This window comes from Nansenia antarctica (genome assembly GCF_963989245.1).
Source record: "Nansenia antarctica genome assembly, chromosome: 9".
Classification (NCBI taxonomy): domain Eukaryota; kingdom Metazoa; phylum Chordata; class Actinopteri; order Argentiniformes; family Microstomatidae; genus Nansenia; species Nansenia antarctica.
Genome location: NC_137679.1, coordinates 30,961,393 through 30,982,742, shown reverse-complemented (window position 1 = coordinate 30,982,742; position 21,350 = coordinate 30,961,393). Strand labels below are relative to the sequence as shown.

Genomic DNA, 21,350 nt, shown 5'->3' with positions numbered 1-21,350 from the left:
CAAAACATGGGACGTCCCAGTTAATACAGTTGGGACAGTTGGCAACCTATCTGCATGCTAAGACTGTTGACTTCTGCATGCTAAGACTGTTGACTTCTGCATGCTAAGACTGTTGACTTCTGCGTGCTAAGACTGTTGACTTCTGCATGCTCAGACTGTTGACTTCTGCGTGCTTACACTGTTGACTTCTGCGTGCTAACACTGTTGACTTCTCTATTCTAATGCTTACACTACTGCTAACATCGCAGACAGGCTGTTTTTCATGGCTGTTAGCATAGCCACTTAGCAGTGGGTCAGGACTAATCCGCATGGCCAGGGATTAGCTCCAGGGATTAGCTCCAGAGTGTTCATGTGAGAGGCGCTGTACAGTACTGAGCAGGGAGCAAACAACAGCATTTCATTATAACACTGACAAAACCATAATGGCTACTCAACTGGCACACACAGAGAGAGAGAGAGAGAGAGAGAGAGAGAGAGAGAGAGAGAGAGAGAGAGACAGACAGACAGACAGACAGACAGACAGAGAGAGAGAGAGACAGACAGACAGAGAGAGAGAGACAGACAGACAGAGAGAGACAGAGAAAGATACACAGAGAAAGAGAGAGAGAGGGACAGAGAGAGAGGGGCACAGAGAGAGAGACAGACAGAGAGAGAGGCAGAGAGAGAGAGAGAGAGAGAGAGAGAGAGAGAGAGAGAGAGACACACACACACACACACACACACAGAAAGAGAGAAAGAGAGACAGAGAGAGAGAGAGAGAGAGAAAGAGAAAAAGAGTGAGAGAGAGTACAAAAGAAAAAGGACAGGAACAAAGATACTCATATTGATTCTGATGATGGGGAAAAAGGGGATGCGCATAATTCTGGTCTTCTGTGCAGCTTTCATCTGTTGCTTCGTGAGGACATTATCAGATGATTACATTGTGATGTGCCTGTACATGCACTAAAGCAATCCACTACAATCCAACACTGTTATTTTCTTCCTTTCTGGGTTTCCTGAGAGTGAAGCTGTGTAATCAATTTGACTGCAGACAGTGTGAGACAGGCTCCCTGAGATAAAGGTAGATAATAGCAGAAATATATATATTTGATTTTTACACAAACATAAAAAGAAAGAGTTAATGACTGGACTGACTGAGATGTGTGGTTTTAGGGAAACCCAGAAGCATATGCGCACACTCACCATTCTTTATGGCTGATTCCCCCAGTCCTCCCTAACTCTTCATGGAGCTTCTGGTTCTCCTGGACCACCTCCTCCACACGCCCCCGGAACCTCTTCAGCTCCTCCTGGGAAACCAAATCCATATCACAATATTCTTTTAATTCTTTAAAAAAACGTAAAATAAAACATTTCTGTTTTATTGGGATACAGACAGTAGAGATTGACAGGAAGGATGGGTGAGAGAAAGAGAGAGAGAGAGAGAAGGGGATGACATTCAGGATATGTCGATGGCCGAAAAGGAACTATGGACCTTGCGATGATATGGCATGCACCTTAGTGTGCTACGCCACTTACACGCCCACATATCACAATAATCCAACTGAATATCGGTCTTCACAATATGCTGTAGGCTAAACAACAATAAATTAGAACATTCAGGTGCAGAATTCATCTCCACTGTCCTACTGTACACACCTTGTGCTGGTATCCAACCCCACCCGCCCCAACCTCCGTCACAGTGACGGAGAACATCTTAGTCTGACTAAGTGAACACTCGATATATACTGAAAAATGTACTCGCTTTGGAAAAAGCGTCAGCTAAATGACACACACACACACACGCACACGCACACGCACACGCACAAAACAATACTAATCCACCTGGTCACGCCTATCTTTTCTAAAAGGACATGTGGACATGGCTCTACTTTCATAAATGGATATTGTAATATTGAAGACTGAATGCTTTATGTTATTCACTTTGATGTTTGAACTAAAACTATCAAATTCATATGTGTATTATGCACATCGAATGGCCAAGCAATTACAAGCCATACCTGAGCAAACTGACGAATTTTGAATTGAAAGTGAGATTTCAGTAGCTTCTGTACTTCCAGGCAATCAATCAAGTCCGCCTCTCAAAAACAACTGGAGCACAAACTTCTTCAGACAAGAGTTCAGTTCACGAGGCAGAGATCCAGCAAAGTAGGCTACTTCAGGGCATTTCAAGCACACTCCTGTCTCTTTCATCAGAGAGTGAAGAGGGAGAGGAGTGCTGGCAGAGCCAGTGTTTGGTGGTGACAGTGGTGGTGGGGAGGGCGATAGAGCCTTTCACTTCCCTAGGCTGGGATTAGAAGCCTAGCTCTGTACTCAGAGAGAGGCACTGCGGTGCCAAGCCTGATAGGAGACAGGAATAGCTGAAGTACACAGTGCAGCATTTACATTTTACATTGTTGGCATTTAGCAGACGCCATTATCCAAAGCGACTTACAACAAATACATTTGACTAGGTAAGTGAATAATCTATCCACCAGCCATAGCAGGGAAAAAAAGGTAATCTATGTTTAAGCCTGGGGCGATTGGCAGTCATCGTGCTGGAAGAAGGAAGAGGAATTATTATAATATTTTTTTTTATTATTATTTGTTTTTCTATCTCTGTACTCTGAGAAGAAGGCAAGGCATTCTTATTCAAGGATGAAGGTTGATTCTGCCCAGACTGCTGGCCTTCCTGTCACGGCCCTGTAGCGCTCTGGAGCTTGTGATGTCTGAGTGGATGATTTGGACAGTTTACTCTGCTGCATGACAAATACACTTTCCACTTCCGATCGTTTCCACCCAACTACTACAGCATTGGAGTACGTGTGTGAGATGGATCTTGTGTAGTTTGTGGGCCCCAATTCAATTTAGCGAATGGTGCTGAGCAGAGCAAAACTCTACAGTATGATTAGAGTTGGTGTATACAGTCTAAAAATGCATTGCATGTCATGGATCAATATTACGGTATAGATTGCCAACTTTGCCCATATTTTACAACCATTTGCACCCGCAAATTGGGGTCCTTAGTGTATTTGTTTGTGTGTGTGTGTGCGTGTGCGTGTGTGTGTGTGTGTGTGTGTGTGTGTGTGTGTGTGTGTGTGTGCTTGTCAAGATCAATGGGGGGTTTTCATATCCCAATTAAGCCTTGAGAGAGAGAGGCCAACACCTTGATCTGGCTCCACAGGGTTGAAATGGCCAGAAAGCTCAGCCTTTGATGTGATAAAACACTTGAACTTGAAAAATACACAAAGAGAATTCATGAATTGAGATTTCAAAGAGAATATGTAATTGAGCACAGTCCAGTTTTTATTTTTACTTTTTATTTCTACACTTTCTGACTGATGTTTATCTTTGAACAGTTAAAACAAAAACAAAAAAGTCCCAAAATAGCTAAACTGACATGAGTGATCTGCGGGGGTGTTATGAAACAAATCATACACTTGTCAGTTGAATCATTTCTCCTAATGCTGCCAACTACAGTTATTAATGTGCTGTGGATGCAAAAGTTCCGCTCAGCCTCAGTCCAACTCTCTGCGGTCGTCTACTGACTAACCTGAACAGCCCAGTGGAAACCCAAGCTCCGTATCTCAGCATCTCCCCCACACAGCCATCAAAGCCAGCCACCAACTCTCCTGAGAACTGGAATGGCAAATGGCCGACAAGAAGAGGAGTCTTGCTGTTTTTACAGCAAGATCTCTCTCTCTCTCCTCTCTCTCCTCTCTCCTCTCTCTCTCCTCTCTCTCCTCTCTCTCTTCTCTCTCTCTCTCTCCCCCCTCTTTCTTTCTCCCTCACCCCCTTCCTTCCCTCCCTCCCTCTCTCTCTCTCTCTCTCCCACCCTCCCTACCCCACTCCACTCTCTCCCACCCTCCCTCCCTCTAGATTCTGAAGTTCCACACAGCGTAGTTCAACACAGTTCAACCAGGAGTCGATGAGTCAGTGCCAGGCTGCTGTCAGCACCACTTCATAACTCGTTATCATTGGATAGCATTACTCCTGGCTGACCATTAAGTGCCCTCTCATTGGGTTTTAGCAGCTTTTTTTGTCTAAACAGACTATACAGTAATACTGAACATATCCCTGGGGAAATAATTCAGCGTGTACAGAGATTAATGACTGGACAAACAGACAGCTCACAAACAAATATGTGCGCGCGAACACACACACACACACACACACACACACACACACACACACCTACCTCTGAGGACTGCAGGAGTGCATCTTTTTCACTCAGCCTGTCTTCATACGCCAGCAACAATGGGGATAAATATTTCATGTCCAGCTACACGAGGGCAAAGAGGACCAGAGACAGAGTTGAAGCAATACATCACACCTGCATCTCACTAATGGACTGCTCATTACAGTAGAATGTAATCACAATGTGTTTCAAGCTACAGTGTATAGGAAGACAGTTTTATTTCTAGCATTAATATTACTGTACATTTTGAAGCCTTATGCTAATTCCAGTTGCTCTCTGATAAACATATCATACAGCATGCAGAGGAAGTCCCCACTCTGTATAAAAGTTTCATAAAGCATTTAAACACAGCAATTACTGTACAAAAGGCTGCAAGAGAAGCTTACACAATACACAATATGTCTGTAAAGAGATGCAAAACAAACCCAACAAGAAAAAAACAGTGACCAACCCCAGTTTTAGTTGGTATGATTCAGCTTGTTTCGGCTCAATCTCTGTTTGTTTAATACGACAGTTGTGACAGCAGAGAGAATTCAGGGGGCAACAGATCAGCAATTACAGGCCGGTTTTCATGAGGGATTACACAGACAGAGCTTCACGGCAGAGAGGTTTCGGGGCAAATTTAGACAGAGGCTGGGTCAAACTCCTCCCGGTGATGCAGCATCTCGTCAGGGGTCGTCAGACACTCTGATCACAGGCCCGTCAGCTGATAGAGGTGCCCTTGGGTCCCCAGGGGGACGGGGGATTAACTTCCCCAAACAATGGCCAAGTTCAGTGCTCCATGCAGAAGCTAAAGATACCCTAACATTTCCTGTCGAAGTCTGCCAAAATGTTTTGTTTATGTTTTTCTCTTTGCTTCTGTTTTGTTTTTACATGTTTTTAACATGTAAAAAGGTTAGGGACTAAGCTATTTGCTTCTGCCTACACCTTTTCGGTCATTTTCTGTTTATTTTCTATTTAGTTTAATGCCTTACTGATATGTCTTTTTCTATGACTGAAATAAACTTCTACTACTACTACCAATACCACAACATCGTAGAGGTCCATTTTCTGAAAGGAAAACATGGGAAGAAATGGACTGACCAGCCACGGGGGTGCAGCTCCTTCCCTTGGTAAGCCACTGGTCCTTGAACACTGAAAAATGAAGGGAGAGAGGGGTTTACCATACAGTACCTTCATGACAGTCAGGAAGCTCACGTCAATTTAAAGATTTATCAGACGAAATTGGTAATACATTTAAGCCTGGAGTAAATGGATGGCTTCGCTCCATGTAGCTCCCTGCATGCCAACTACCATAATGGGGCGTCTGGGTGGCATAGCTCACTAAGGCACATGCCACGTAATCACAGGGTCCCTGGTTCGACTCGGCCATCGACCTATCCTGTATGTCCATCCCTCCTCTCTCTCACCCATCCTTCCTGTCAATCTCTACTGTCTCTATCCTAATAAAGCAGAAATTCCCTAAAAAAATATACAAAATATTTAAACTAGCATAACATAAAACTACCAATATGGCAGAGAGCCCAAGAGTTATTAAATACAGAGCCGGCAAGCGAATGGAGGTTTAACCATGGTGGAGTGTTACAACTTGGCTTGCTTCGAAGCCTCGTCCCTGAACAACCTGGATCCATACCAGTTCGCCTACAGAGCCCACAGGTCCACAGAGGACGCCATCGCGACGACTCTCCACTCCACTCTATCCCACCTGGAGAGGGGAAACAGCTACGCGAGACTGCTCTTTGTGGACTTCAGCTTTGCCTTCAACACCATCCTTCCAGACAGGCTAGTGACCAAACTACTAGACCTGGGACTATCACACTCTATATGTGCATGGATCAAGGACTTCCTGTCCGACCGCCCCCAGAGGGTGCGGGTGGGCTCCCACACCTCCACAGCCCTCAGACTCAGCACTCGGTCCCCCCAGGGCTGCGTGCTAAGCCCCATCCTCTACAACCTCTACACCTACGACTTCACCCCCGTCCACCCCAGCAACTCCATCGTAAAGTTTGCAGACGACACCACCGTGGTGGGCTGCATCTCGGGGGGGACGAGGCGGTGTACAGGGATGAGGTAGAGCAGCTGAGCAAGCTGTGCAAGGTTAACAACCTGCTGCTGAACCAGTCAAAGACCCAGGAAATCATTGTGGACTTCAGGAGGAAAAAATCTGAGGTCCAGCCCCTGCTCATCGACGGAGAGAGCGTGGAGAGAGTCTCAACCCTCCGATTCCTGGGGGTGCACATACAGGATGACCTGTCCTGGAAGAACAACACAGCAGCCACCATCAAGAAGGCACAACAGCGGCTCTACTTCCTGAGAGTCCTCAGGAAGGAACACAACAAGCAGGAGATACTGGTGGCCTTCTACCGCGGCGCAGTGGAGAGCATCCTCACCTACTGCATCTGCAACTGGTACTCCAGCTGCACAACCGCGGAGAGAAATGCGCTACAGAGTCGTGAGAACAGTCGTGAGAACAGCCCAGAAGATCACCGAAGATCACCTCAGGAAGGCCTCCAAGATCTCCAGAGACCCAACCCACCCTGGGTACGAACACTTTGCCCGGCTGCCCTCGAAAAGGCGGTACAGGACCATGGCCGCAAGGACAAACAGACTGAAGCTCAGCTTCTACCCCAGGGCCATCCAGGCCCTGAACACAGCAAAGACCTAGGTTCTGGGCCCTGGACAGTCTGGACGGATTGATGGCAGCTGCTGGATTGAAAAAAATCAGGTGTAGTGCTGAGGCACAAATGTGTACATTTCAAGCCTGCAAACTGCGACACTTTAAATGAATGTGCAATAACACTATGTGCAATATGACAACCCTAGTCGTCTTATCTGTACAGTACAGTATAGTGGATAGTGTACATAGCCTTTATTTATGTAAACCAGCTCCTTTCCCTTCTTGTTTTTTTAGTTTTTTTTTTTCTTTCCTAGCACCAGGGGAGCCACCCCTCCCAAATTTCGTTGTTTGGTACCTGTACTATAGCAATGACAATAAAGACCATTCATTCATTCATTCATTCATTCATTCAACATATCATGGACATGTTTTGCATACGTGTGAACCGGCTGCCTGAACGAACGCAAGCTTCATTTATGTTTAAACTTTTCTCAACACCACCCTGTTTCCTCAGACACGACACGCTCTCCATTGTTTGGTCCCTCGCTGACCTGCTTTGATACTGACAGTAATGAAGGATCAAGCGGACATTGAGATGTACAGCAGGAGAGAGATTAGAAGAGAGAAGAAAGGCGATCCGTGGAAGGCAGTCGCAGCAGGATACCGCCGTGACGGACACTAAAGGCCTCTCTTGATCTGTGACCTGCGGAACAGCGGATAGCGAACAGATACCCTCCCAGGCAGAGGGAATGAAAACGCAGCTTAAATTCAAACAAGGCAAACTAATCAGCCCCTACTAGAATCCATATATAGTATGATGTGTGCTACAGTACGTGGGCACAGTATCAAAGAGGCTAACCAACAGCTACTTCCCCCAGGCGATCAGGCTCATGAACAAGCCTACTGTAGACAATTGACTATCATCCACAAGCACATCCCATGCATACAGACTACCTAGGCTTAAGCTCACTCTCACTTTACTACTGTCTCTTAGGTCCTGTACTATGGACACTTTTTATTGAATTATGCTTAGTGCCTTATTGTCTACACATTGCAAGATACTGCTAATTGTAAATAATTTAATTTGTCACTTATGTCCTGTACTATTGTCACTTTTTTATTATCTTGAATTATGCCTATTGCCTTATTGCAGGGGTGCTCACACTTTTTGGAACCAAGATCTACTTTTCAAGTAGCCAGTCTGCCAAGATCTACCAGTCTAGTTTCAACATCGCAAACGTACATGCACGTACTACAAACACACACACAAAACTCACAATACACTTTCCCTCTCTCTGTCACACAGCCACAGGAGAAGACCATCACAAACCCTCCCTCTTTGCTATTCTCGCTCACACACATTCACACACACACACACACACACACACACACACACACACACACACACACACACACACACACACACACACACACACATTTGCCAGTCTGCATAGGGAGCCATAGCACAAACCCTCCCTCTCTCTCCCTCTCTCTCTCTCACTCTCTTACACACACACACACACACACACACACACACACACACACACACACACACACACACTCACTTTCTCTCACTCACACACTGACAGCCAGTCTGCAGTACCATAGCCAACTACTGATCCAACAAACAGAAAAGTAAACCAGATACAAAACAGGTAGTTCCCTAGTTTGAAAGGAGGAAATAAATGCATTTCTCTACCTTAGTGGGAGACCTGGCACTGGGAGGAGGCAGCTAGTTTCTAGTAGTCAGGGCTGTAGGAGCTGGTTGCAAGGTGTTGGCAGGCTGCAAGGTGTCATCAGCCACTGTGGATCTGTCATCGAAAAGGCAATCTGCAGCCTCGAGAAACTTTTTTCACAATTTCGCCGTCTTTGAATGACTTCTTGTGTTTAACAAGAACGTGACTGACGCGATAAGAAGCAATCGTTGCAGCCGTATGTTTTCGCTCTTTTGCCACATTTCCCTTCTTCGAAATAGCCATCGTAGATTTGCTGATCAGACAGACGCATTTCCAATATCACATCGTGTAAAAAAGTCCTCCTCCCATTCTGGATGGAAGTTATACGTTATTGGTTTCTTACTTGGTCCAGCTTCCCCACTCATTTGTATAGCCTTTATTTAGTATTATATAGTAAATAGTAGAAATTGGAAGGCTAACTAGGTAATTAGTCTCGCCGGTATTTTGTATTTTGTAGTTGGTGCTGTTGACTGCGCATGCGTGGTGAACCGCGTGTTAGGTGTAGGTGAAAAGATCAGATCTCAGACTGGCTTACCTGTACGTCAATCAAGTGGCAAAAGCCATAGTGAGGATGGATGATAGGCGAACTTTTTTTTATTTATTTATTTTTTCCCTGTTTTGTTCAATGCCATGCGATCTACCCATACTACCTTTGCGATCGACCGGTCGATCGCGATCGACGTATTGGGCACCCCTGCCTTATTGTCTTGTGCTGCAATGTCAGGAACTGAAGCCTAAGAATTTTACTCTCTTACACTTGTGTAATGTGACGTAACAATAAACTTGAAACTGAAAGTACCATTTATCTTGTTATTATTATTATTGCTAATTTGGCAGGGACAGTGTACATCAGGGGTCGGCAATTAGGTTTGGCCTCGGGCCAACATTTTTTTGAGCCACTAGATGGCGGGCCAGAACATAATCAAAGGCTAATTTAAGTAATTGATTGTTTAAAAAATGTGACACGTTCTAATACTTGTACACATTGCTAGTCAACTAACACAGCTTGTTTTGTGAGCCTGCTAACAATGTAAAGTAGTGTTATAGTTAACTAGGTAGTAGTCCAATCCATTACGTTGCAATATTAGGCTTGACTAGCGAGTTTGTGTTGTGATTCTCAACAACGTTGAAACGTAGTTTCACCCTCTTCCATAGTTTTGAATAATAAATGTGTGGACTGACGATGTATCGCAGCCTAACTTATTCTAATAATTATTTAACATAGTTTTATTCAGATAATTATTCCCCCCTCCTCCCAGACAAGGTCACATTATTATTGGATTGGTTGTTTGCGTGTCGGGTGAAGTTAGCTAAACATTTAACCTGCTAGCAAGAGAAACATAATGTCACTCTCCAAAGGTCTAAAGAGGAAAGTTGACGGTGAAAACAGGGCATTTAAAGAGGAATGGACAGCGAACTATACGTTCATCCTACCTGGTTTCATCAATGCAAAGCCGTTATGAGACTCACATTTTCCGTGCTCACAATGTTCCCTTTCTATACATGCGAGTCGTCCTTTTCGTCAATGAATGTGATAAAGACGCACGAGAGGAATCGATTGATGCATAAAAAATAAAAATAAACTGCCTGCGGATGGCGGTATACCCTTCAAATAACAAACAATCTCTGCATGTCTCGCGGACATCTCAACATGGATCCATGTCGTTATCATAATGGTCTTATTAATTAGTAATCACTGAGTATGAAAGCATAGTGGGACTGTCAAATTAGTCCAGAAATCTCCTCAGTAAAGTTTTGTGTCAATCCAGGAGGAACTCCAGACAGCTCTGAACCCCTTACAGGAGATCGTTGCATCGTAGAAAGAAGGTTGCGGCGGTGCATAAACTATAGAGTTGCGATAGTTGAGACTCTCTCTAATTAATTTGAAATACAGTGTCCGTTATTACAAACCTGCCTAAATGTCCCTTTGAAAACACTCAAGTTATCACTATTATCAATAATCAAATCAAGAATATTATTAGTTTTCAAAACAACCGCGGATTAAAGTGACGTCAATATCACCAGATATCAAGCAAATACTGACCGATGGGAGATGCCACTTTTCACATTACGTGAGTACCAAGCCTGTCGTTATTGTATTTAATAACCTAATTGTATTTTGTATATTTTGAATGAATGGCTTATGGCTCATTGTACTTATTATCCCTAATAGCGCGTTTGCTCTGTCGTTTCAGGAGCATAGGCCTACCACCACTTTTGCGCCGATTTTGTTGTCAATGTTTTTCAGAAAATTAAACAGAATTTGCTTTGTCACTGTTCATATGTGTGTTGCAGTCACATACGTAAACATTACGTTTGAATGATTTAATGAGCTGATGTTGTTTTTTTCAAACCACACACGCTATTTCAGCACCATGCCTTGTCCACCTACTTATGATTCACTCTGAGGGGTTCAGCGTCAGTGCGCTTCGCTGCCTGATTGTCTGTCCCTGTGTCATTCACTCTCAACATGAATAAAAGTACAATACGCCTTATTCAGGTGGAGGTCGATTCTCTATTCGGACATTATAGGCGTGGTGTGGGACTGTCGGTCCGATATTGTAAAAAAAAAAAAAAAAAAAAAAAAAAAAAGGATTCTCAAAATAATCTGCTGGGCCAAATATTATTGGTGACGGGCCAGCAATGGCCCACGGGCCGCCTATTGCCGACCCCTGGTGTACATCAAAGAATGCACCAGAATTAGCCAAGAAGGCTAGTTTTTATCGGTAGTCTTATACACAAGGGTTGTTTATATAAACATCTCGGTTAACGGGGACCGAACACCACAACATGTTTGTGACACTGTTTCATATGATAAGACACCTGTAGACACCTGTAAGACACCTGTTTTCATAGTAGTCTCTAAATATATAATCTACATATATGGACTGTACATATCACCCTTGTTTTCCGTATATACCATATTGTACATACACCATAACTGTATATAGCTTATTGTTATCCATCTCTTATATACCTACTATACTTATCATACTGTACTTATCATTTCATAACTGTACATATCCTATTTTGTCTGCATTATAATGTCCCTACAGTACGTGTCTCCGTGTCTACACTATATCACTAATTGCACTTCTGGTTAGATGCTAAACTGCATTTCGTTGTCTGGTACTTGTACTCTGCAATGACAATAAAGTTGAATCTAATCTAAATCTAAATCTAAATCTAATCTGTTGGAGGGAAAAAGTGCAAGCCATGCTTTCTGCCATTCCCATTAACGAAAACAATGAGTATAACAAGCCAATTAAGCGTGCTTTAAAAACGGCAAAGTGGACACAGTCTCCAAAACTCAATCTTTAGAAGGACAACTTATTTCGGTGAGGTGAACCGCATCTGACAAGGTGCCTCTTCTCCTTCCCTTCACTTATGCTCCTGTCTTTTTCCTGCCAAATGTTTGTTTATACTTGCCTCACCTTCCATTTGTTTCTTGTCTTTCGAAACGACTTAGTTAATATATCTCTAAAACGGTGTTGATGCAGGCTGACATCAGAGCTGGAAGAATACCTAGGAAAGTTAGGCCATAATGCTGTAGCTGCTATTTCACCTACTGTAAAAGGGATATACTACTATACTATAATAGGTTTCTGGTTAAAGAAAATAGGATGGGAGTAAGAAAGAACAAACCCAAGAACCTAAATTGGGCTTTAATATATGCCATTTAGCTGACGCGATTTTTCTGTACATATGGCAGGAATCGAACCCACAACCTAAGCGTTATTAGCACCATGCTATACCATCTGAGCCACAGAGGACCACTCTGAGCTACAGAGGAAAGAATTCAATCATGCTGCAGATATGCAGGCTATCCTAATGTCTCCTTGTGTCCCAGGTGGTACAGAGAAATGTACAGCAGTGCAGCTGAACCCTCAACCTTCTGTTCTCCAGGACCATCATCGTACCATGGCTCACCACTTCCTGCTACTCTCAATCCCCCCCGGTGAGGAACAAAGAGGGTAAGTAAGAGCGAAAGAGAACGACAGAAAGAAAGAGAGAGAGAATGAGAGCCTGGTGCCCCATAGAGCACCAGGGGAGCCAGAGCGATGACCATCGCCTTGGGCTGGAAAAACATTCAAAGACATAACTAGTCCACTGAAGACGAAAGTAGAAGACGAAAGTAAAAGACAATATGGCTCCCTGTTGAGCTAGTCCCAAACAGTCTTAAACTGTGTATTCATCTCCAACATGGGGTGAAGCACAGCATGCATTCTCACAGCATGGGGTGAGGTTCAAGAAGTTACTGGAAGTTGTTTTCACTGATCACCCCTGATCACTGTACAGTTACTGTACTTTCGGAAAAACAGAAGATCTGCACAAGAGCTTTTGGAGGGTGAAGGTGAGTTTAATCCATATCCTTCAAAGATCTAAAGCTTTTTTTTGTAGGCAGTCTGCTATACCATCAGCCGGGAATCTATAGTTGCACCGACACTCTTTAGGATTATGTAAAAAAAACATCGGCATCTAGCATGAACTCTACGATTAACAGGCGAGTTTGTTTACTGGCCTGAAATACTGAACACAAGTTAACGAAGCATGAAATTAGTCCAAACTCAATCAAGAGTGGTTGGCCTCCAGGTGATTACGAACAAATGACCGCTTCAAGGAATCGTTCACCCCAAAAACCTAAGTTTATCAGCCGTTTCATACCACCAAAGTGATCTGACTGTGAAGTGGAATCCCATACCCCCATGCTATCTGTTATGGGGATCAGGGATATAGGGATAATCCCTAGTCAAAATTCAGGAGGACTCAGTCCAGAATGAATGTGAAAGAAGGCAAGGCACCGTGCAATTACTGCAATCCCATGGAAATCTAACACACGCTCCAGCTTTGAACTTACAGGGCTTTGAAAATCTGAAATGAGGTATGCTTACATGTAGAAGGAATTAAACACCCAGTACAAAACGAAAGCAGGGGAAGACTATCGCCGGCTTGGGTTTGCAGGCTCTCTCTAATGCACCGGCCACAACCAGCAACAGTCGGATGAGGAAGAAAAACTAAAAACGTGTTGTTTTACTGTCTTCCTTTTCCCGTTTACAGCATTAAAATCAACCCCCCCCCCCCATCTGTACAGAATCATTTACCTTACTCTGATTCAGTAATTGCATTCCACTATCTCCCTCCAAGAATCTCATAGTCATTAATAGACAGAGCTCTTGGAGGTAGACACAGTCCTCGTCTTCCACTCAAAACTGTAGGGCGCATAGACACACACAGACACACACAGACAGGCGCACACAGACAGACAGACAGGCACACACACTCAGCACACTCAGCACACACAGCACACACAGCACACACAGCACACACAGCACACACACGCCATCCCATTCATGGAGGAGTGACCATCCTCATACCAGTGCATCCGACAGAGCATTCACCACGGGCTAACCGAGGTCTTCTCCAGCCACACACGACACACGTTGTCATAGCAGTGTTTGTGTTTCCCATACATAAACGAGACCGTGGCGGGCCGCCATAGTCTAATTTGTCCGGCCATAGTCTCATAACGAATCGAAAATATTTGTAGCTCTGTTAATTATTTTATTAGCATATTTATCAGATTTTCTTTTTTAATAAGTGGTCCATGCGCCAGTCTCACAAAATCCTGTGGCTTCCTCTTCCCCAGCCTCCATAGTTACCTCGTCCTTGGACAGGGGTCTGAAGCGGGCCTGGTAGCGGCTGAGCTCCACGTTAAGGCGGTGGACCACCATCTTCAGGCTGTCGTTCTCATCCACCAGCTCCTGGGCCTGCTGCCTCAGGCTCAGCAGTTCTGCCTGTTCACCTGCAGGGGGCAGTACTGTCAACATCCACACTGAGTTCATCATGATTTTTTGGGAGATAAAAAATGTATTAATAATAATAATAATAACAATAAAATACATACTGTGTGTGTATATATATATATATATATATAAATAATATTTATTTTATAATATTTATTTAATTAATTTCATTTATTTACAGGTTCATCAAGATGATAAACAGAGATCCAAACCCCCCCCCCCCCACCTCAGTGGGTCACCTCCCTCCCCCCTCCCCCACCTGCTGGGGGGCCCCTCCCAGAGGAGGCCTTGGTGAGCTCCAGCTCCAGCTGCTGCAGCCTCTCGTGGCTCCTCTGGAGCTGCTGGCTCTGCTCGGTGCACCTGTGTTCCAGAAGCCTCCGCTCCCCCACCAGGCCCTGGTTCTGCTCCGTCAGAGACCTCACCATCTCCTTCTGCACCGCCAGAACCTCCCTGTAGGCCTCGCTGGCCTCTGGGGAGGAGGGGGGTGGTTCGGGCACAGCACAGCACAGCACAGCACAGCACAGCACAGCACAGCACAGCACACAGAAGCCACACCAAAGATGAGGAGAACAGGAGAAAAGGAGGAGAAGATGAGAGACTGAACACGGCTGTGTGTTTTTGTCCTTTGTCGTTTTGTGTAAGGTTGGTTTCTTCTTTGTATATGTTGTGTGTGGACCACTGGATGAGTAGCTGATGTGTTTTGCATTTAAAGGGGATCCTAATAAAATAAAATAAAATGTGTATGCTGGATTCCAGTGGAGACTGGTGGAGGTTGAAATCGTGTTTGATAACGTTCCTTACTCCATGCATTACAATGAGGCCGTTCACCGATTTCTTTTCTCCCTATACATACTTCTGGGCAAGACCATAGAATTATAATACAACTTTATTTGATCTCTTAAGTTGCAGGTATGGACAGTCACTTGAATTGTTAATAAATATATTAAATCAAATCCACCTGACCTATTTTGTATGTTATTTATTCATAAGATTGTGACTAAGCTGTAGCCTCAGAAAACATGCGTCATCATCATTTCTAAAAAGAGGGGGTGGCAGTGTCAGCGTACATTGCTGGCTGAGCAGTTTGATTAATAAGTTGGGAAATCACACTGCGAAAATAAAAGCGCACACCTTATAAACAGACTGGAGTCTGAGAATGAGAATTGCATTTTCACAGGTAGATAGATCTAGATCTAGATAAAAAAAAACAATAAAAAAAAAACTAATCTGACATGGAGAATCCTTGATAAGCGTCGCTAGAAGTGGGGACGGCTTACGCTAGATGGACTTCTGCGACTGAATACAGACGGCTTGAACTGAATAAGTTATATGGATGGATGAGCATAGAAAATCAGTATTCTAACGAAGGTGACAGTCAGCTACAGCATCCCTGCAGCATTGATTAAACCAAGCCACAGTAATTACGCTGCCCAGTCCTGCAGAACCCAGTAATTGGGACTGGTACATCTTGCTACACCTGCAGCCCTGACAGCCTAGGATAGGCATTAATTATATTACTCCCCGGTATCAAAATGTTATGTGAAATGCCAGGGATTCAGACAATTAACATTGATTATAGAACATAAGTTTCAAGGGAAGGACGGAGGGAGCCTAGCCTACACACGGATGGCTCAGTCAGGCCTTTAATGAGAGGGGGGGGGAGAGAGAGAGAGAGAGAGAGAGAGAGAGAGAGAGAGAGAGAGAGAGAGAGAGAGAAAATGGGGGACGGGCTATGTCAGAATAATCCTAAATAGACTTCTGTCCTTGTTGCCCAGCCTCGCCTACATGTTGCTGGCTCAGTCACATCTTAATGAAGAGAGGAAGAGGGGGGGCTGCGTCCGGATAATGTCATGGCTCCGTCTGACCGCCACAGGTCGGCAGAGATCGCCCGCCCCCCCAGAGACTATGGACTCCCTGGTGCTGCTAATGACTAATTAAGGTCGGAAGAGAAGAGCCATCCACAGTACCACCGATGCGGCAGAGATGCCCTCCAGATGGCTGTGGCTCAAAAGAGGAGAGCCATGGAGTCATAGGTAGCTAGCCAACTGGACACAAGCTGGGGTCTCCTGGAGGTATGTATGATGCTGTATGATGTTGAAAGACCCGAAACACGGGTCTTAAAGGCAATATTAAAAGATATGTCCAGAGGCATCAGCAGATGCATGTACACAGCCTCATCCTCCAGCTGGCTCGAACGGGGTGGTCAGTGTCAGGCTGTCAGGTGGATGTTAAATGCTATTGTATCAGATGTATTCAGATGTCTGTTAGGTCTATCTTTTTTTTGTATTTTATGTTTTATTTTAGTCCACTATTCAGTTGTCACTTTATTCTGTTGATGTTGTGTTCTGAGCTGCAGTAACGCCTGAATTTCCCCCTCGAGGATCAATAAAGTACCTATATACAGTATCTATCTATCTACCTTCCCTTTAAGACGTGTTTTTCTGTTAGTTCCTGGTCTTGACATCTCCTATGTTATGCTCTAGCCTCTCCGGCCTTTCCTTGTTTGTACCATTTGTTTCCTCAAGCTTGAGTATTCCTGGTCGTGGTTATTTCTGTAGTATGTTCCTTTGTATCACGGACTGTATGACTTCAGTAAAGTGGCTTTGGCCTTTCACTGCATTCCCTCTGTCGGTCTCCTCTCTGCCCCTGGGTCCTACCACACATAGGGTTGCCAACTGTCCCCACTGTATTAGCTGGGATGTCCCGCATTTTGGGCTGGATGTATATACGGGACCTCCCTTGTCCCGTATATTCATCCAATCACAGGCCCCCTCATCGTTCGTACAGCGTAAATGCGCCAATTCCTGCAAAGCCCCCCGCCCCGTGCAATGGCACGCCATCTTTTCTCCCGTATTTGCTAGTGAGGAAGCTGCCAACCCGAAGCACACGCAACCTCACAAATAATCCTAAACAGACTCTCCTTGTTGCCTAGCCTGGCCTAGATGTTGCTGGCTCAGTCGCGTCTTCAATGAGATGGAGAGGATGAGATGGGTTGTGTTGACCTAATCATAAATATATCCCTCTACTTGTCTACTGTCTATAATGGTCATCAAGTCACTAGTCTGAAACGGTTTAATGGGTGGAAGCAATTTGGTGGAAACAATAGTGGGAAATATGGTTCTTTCAAGTTCATATGATTAAGAAAAGGAGATAAGAGATATTGGGCCCTATTATGCACTTCATAAGTCTTAAGCAATAAGACGAGGCGGTAGATCTAAACTTAAGACGTGGTCAAGGCCACTTTGCTATTATGCGTGCGGTAGTGGGCGCCTAAAACCCGGCGCTAAGCAAATAAATTAGTCATGGGTGTGTTTTGGGCGTCTTCTCAATCAACCCAATCAGCGTGCCAGGTGCCATTCCCTTTAAGAACCGGCTGCGTTGAGTCATTAGCGCTATGCTATTATAGAAGTCCTAAGAAGGAGGTCAGCGCGCTTCTCTGCCTCTCCCTTCTGAAATAAAGCATTTATACTGTGACCGTAATTGACGTCTTGCCGAGGAGCCACGTGGACGACAGTCCTGAAGCGCATAATAAGGGTGGCGGTAGGTCTTAACCTGGCGGTGCGTCTTAATTAAGACTTAAGACGGCAAGTTAAGAAGTGCATAATAGGGCCCATTGTATTACATAGGATAGCTTGTTTGCTCTGCATCTCTCAGCAGTAATGGTGAATGGGAGGCTGGTGGAGGTAGAAATCGGAGGACAAGCTCATTGTAATGCAATGGAGTGGAATAGTATCAAACACACTACCCCTGTATTTGGGAGTATTAGCACTAAGGGTGGAATCCTAACTCCTGACATCTCAAGTTTCAAGTTTATTGTTACGTCACATTACGTTACATTTAGTGTAACAGAGTAAACTCATTCAAAAGTCAACTCAAAACCCACCTGTTCAAACTGGCGTACTCACTTTAATCTGTATCCTGTGTCCTTTTACTTCACCTCCTGTTGTTCTTTTGTTTTGTTTTCTGCTGTTTCATTTCTTTCTGTTTAGTTTAACTGTGTTTGACACCTTGTCACCTCCACTGTTTTTAACCTGACTGTATTTTACTATTGGCGCTTTTCCATTACAGCGCCAAAGCAGGCCAAAGCAGGCCAGCCCGCTTCGGCCTGCTTCTTTTCCCCTTTTCCATTGTCGTCCCAGGTCGGTTCGGGTCGCTTCTTTAGCTCCACATCGAGAGCAGGGTCTAAATGTTTACATCCGGATCTTTTTGCCAGGCTGCGTGTGACGTGTGACGCTGCACACCGTTGATTGGTCAATGGAAATCGTCATCCCATGTCCATAGATTTCTTCACTAACCGCCATCTTGAAATACCACATTCGCTCTAGGAAAATGTCACTAGAGTTTCTGTAATAGCTTATTAATAAAGATTCGAAAAATTATGCTGACCATCGTATTATCTTAGTTTAATGTCATTTCAATGAATCATAGAACTTTTATTTACAACAAGCACAACACAAAAATCGCTATTATGCACCGTCTTTGTCCGTGAATAACACCGGCTGTGGAGGTGGTACAAACACAATACTCCTTTGCTAACTTCACCATCGGTCTACGGTCATTTTGAGCCCTTAACCACCGCGCTGACACCCCGAGAAGTTATGCTTTTAACCGTAAACTCGATGAACCGGGAGTTCACCCGCTTCTGCTGCTGTGCTGTCCAGCCATTTTCGCCGTTCACTCATGAGTCAAATGCCTACCGGATTCGCGTCTTGTCGGCGTTTCCCGATGATGATACTACAGTTCATAAAGCAGACAAGTGAAGGCAGTGGTTTTAAGGGTTCAAAAAACATGACTTTATTATGTGTACATAGCTTCCTCTCTCTCTTTCTCTTTCTCTCCCAAAAAATCACGGCTGTTGTTGCTGTGTACACCCGGAAGCTTTTTGCCAGGCTGCGTGTGACGCGTAACTCCGCCTACTATCGTCTACTCCTCCTACTAGTCCGGGTCGGTTTGTGTATAACGGAAAACCAGAACTGATCTAAAGCGGGCTGAACCGACCTGACGCGAACCGACCTGGGCCGACCTGGGCTGCTGATGGAAAAGCCCCATAAGTCTCTTGCCCTGTGAGGTGTCCTTGGGTGTTTTGAAAGGCACCATACAAATAAAATGTATTATTATTATTATTATTATTATTATTAAAAGTCTTATGCTTGTGTTCCTGACATTGCAGCACAAGACAATAGGCATAATTCAAGATAAAAAAACAAGTGACAATAGTACAGGACATAAGTGACAAATAAGACAGGATACAATTAGTAGTATCCAGACAATTTGTAGACAATAAGGCACTAGGCAAATTTACATTTTTAAAATCATCTTCGTAAATAAACATCTGCGTAAATGTGGAATTCATGTCGATTGGAAATGTGCCCGATGACTTTGAGTTACGCGTGCGGAGTAGGGGGCTAAGTGTATTTAGATGTCACAGACTACAGACAGCATGAGAAGGGGAGAGACAGAAGCACAACACACAACTCACACACGATGGAGAACCACGCAGTCATATCCACCATATATAATACAATAAACATATGCCATAAGCTGACGCTTTTATCTAAAGCGACTTATATTGCAGTGAGTGCATACATTCTTTAGTATATATGGTCCCAGTGGGAATCGATCCCCCAACCTAAGCATTGTTAATGCCATGCTCAACCAACTGAGCCACAGAAGATCCACTAACCTGTCGTTTCATCTCTCCTACTGCCTGAACTCTTCTTCTGGGTGGAATGCCTCTTTTTAGAGGAACTGTGGTCAGCGCTGGGAGACTGGCCACTCCTCCTGCCTTCTGTCAGGTCTGATAGGCAGAGTAGAGGGTACACAGGACATTTTGATTGGTTAGATAGATAGATAGATAGATGAAGAGAGAGAGAGAGGGATAGACAGACAGACAGACTTTATTGATCGCTGAGGAGGAATTCTGGCATTACAGCAGCTCAGACTACAAACCAGACTACAAAATAAAGTGACAACTGAATGATAGGCTAAATAAAGTAGATACAAATTCAAAATAAATAACTCTTAATTCTTCCCACTCTCCACATCTAACTGCACATTTGGTCCAGTAGGGATACGACTGCCTGCTGCATAAGTGAGCCAACTCTGAGAATTCACAATATCCCCCGTTTTAAAAATTAAATAACAATAATAATTCAAGTAAATTTGAGACCTAATTTACGAAACTAAAAAGGGTATCTCGTGAGCCATGTTGGCAATTCCCTCCGTCTCAGTTCGAGTCATTAACATTCCTTTCAGCGCCTCCCTCTCTAATTTCCCTCAGAACAACAGCAACCCTAATGTCAATTAAGGGCATGGAGCCCACTGAAATAGCTGGGAAGTGTTACTCCATGATAACAGTTGTGCGGCTCTGCGGCACAGAAGAACACATTTCTCACACTAAACACTGAACACTGAACCCTCTCACTGGAGGCCTGTAAGGACTGAGGCCTATGAGTGTTAAATATTGTAGCGGGCACAAATGGCTGCAATGATAATTCCAGTGGCTCTGGCTGGAATGATAATAAGTTGTTACCCGGGGAAGGCATGGTTCTACGAGATGAGGACGGCCGCCGCTCCAGATTTGGCGATGGTGTCTGAGAGAGAGAGAGAAAGAAATGGAATGAGCTAATGAAAAAGTCATTGGTTGTGAAGTTTGTTTTTAAAGCTCCACACAAAAAACTGCAGTTTGGGTTGATTCAGACCTCCTTCAGGCATCTGCCGACTATTCTTTATTTATTTACATTTTAGCAGACGTTTTTATCCAAAGCCACTCACAATTAGAGATTACAGGGACAGTCTCCCTGGAGTTATTTAGTAGCCCTACTAAATGCCTTACTCAAGGGCCTAATGGTGGTTTTCCCAGGTGGGATTTGAACTCATGACCTTCTGATCACCAGTCCAACTCACTATCCACTAGGCCACTACTAATAGCCTACGATTTAACAGCCTGTGACTATGTATCTATCTACATAAGTGGCTGAGATGAAATGTCATTAAAACATCCTTGTGAAAGATCTGCT

The 21,350-nt window shown here is 44.2% G+C and overlaps 1 protein-coding gene across 1 annotated transcript in view; it reads right to left on the bottom strand.

The window, feature by feature from the left end:
- cep89 (centrosomal protein 89) overlaps positions 1–21,350 on the bottom strand; it is a gene marked incomplete at both ends in the record, with an annotated part of 116,900 nt that overhangs the window by 92,342 nt on the left and 3,208 nt on the right. The window contains 7 exons of the mRNA XM_080539687.1: positions 1,183–1,286; positions 4,175–4,258; positions 5,258–5,308; positions 14,188–14,345; positions 14,591–14,800; positions 20,015–20,128; positions 20,864–20,924. Of these exons, the coding sequence (XP_080395813.1) occupies positions 1,183–1,286; positions 4,175–4,258; positions 5,258–5,308; positions 14,188–14,345; positions 14,591–14,800; positions 20,015–20,128; positions 20,864–20,924 (782 nt within the window). The remainder of the gene's footprint in view (positions 1–1,182; positions 1,287–4,174; positions 4,259–5,257; positions 5,309–14,187; positions 14,346–14,590; positions 14,801–20,014; positions 20,129–20,863; positions 20,925–21,350) is intronic.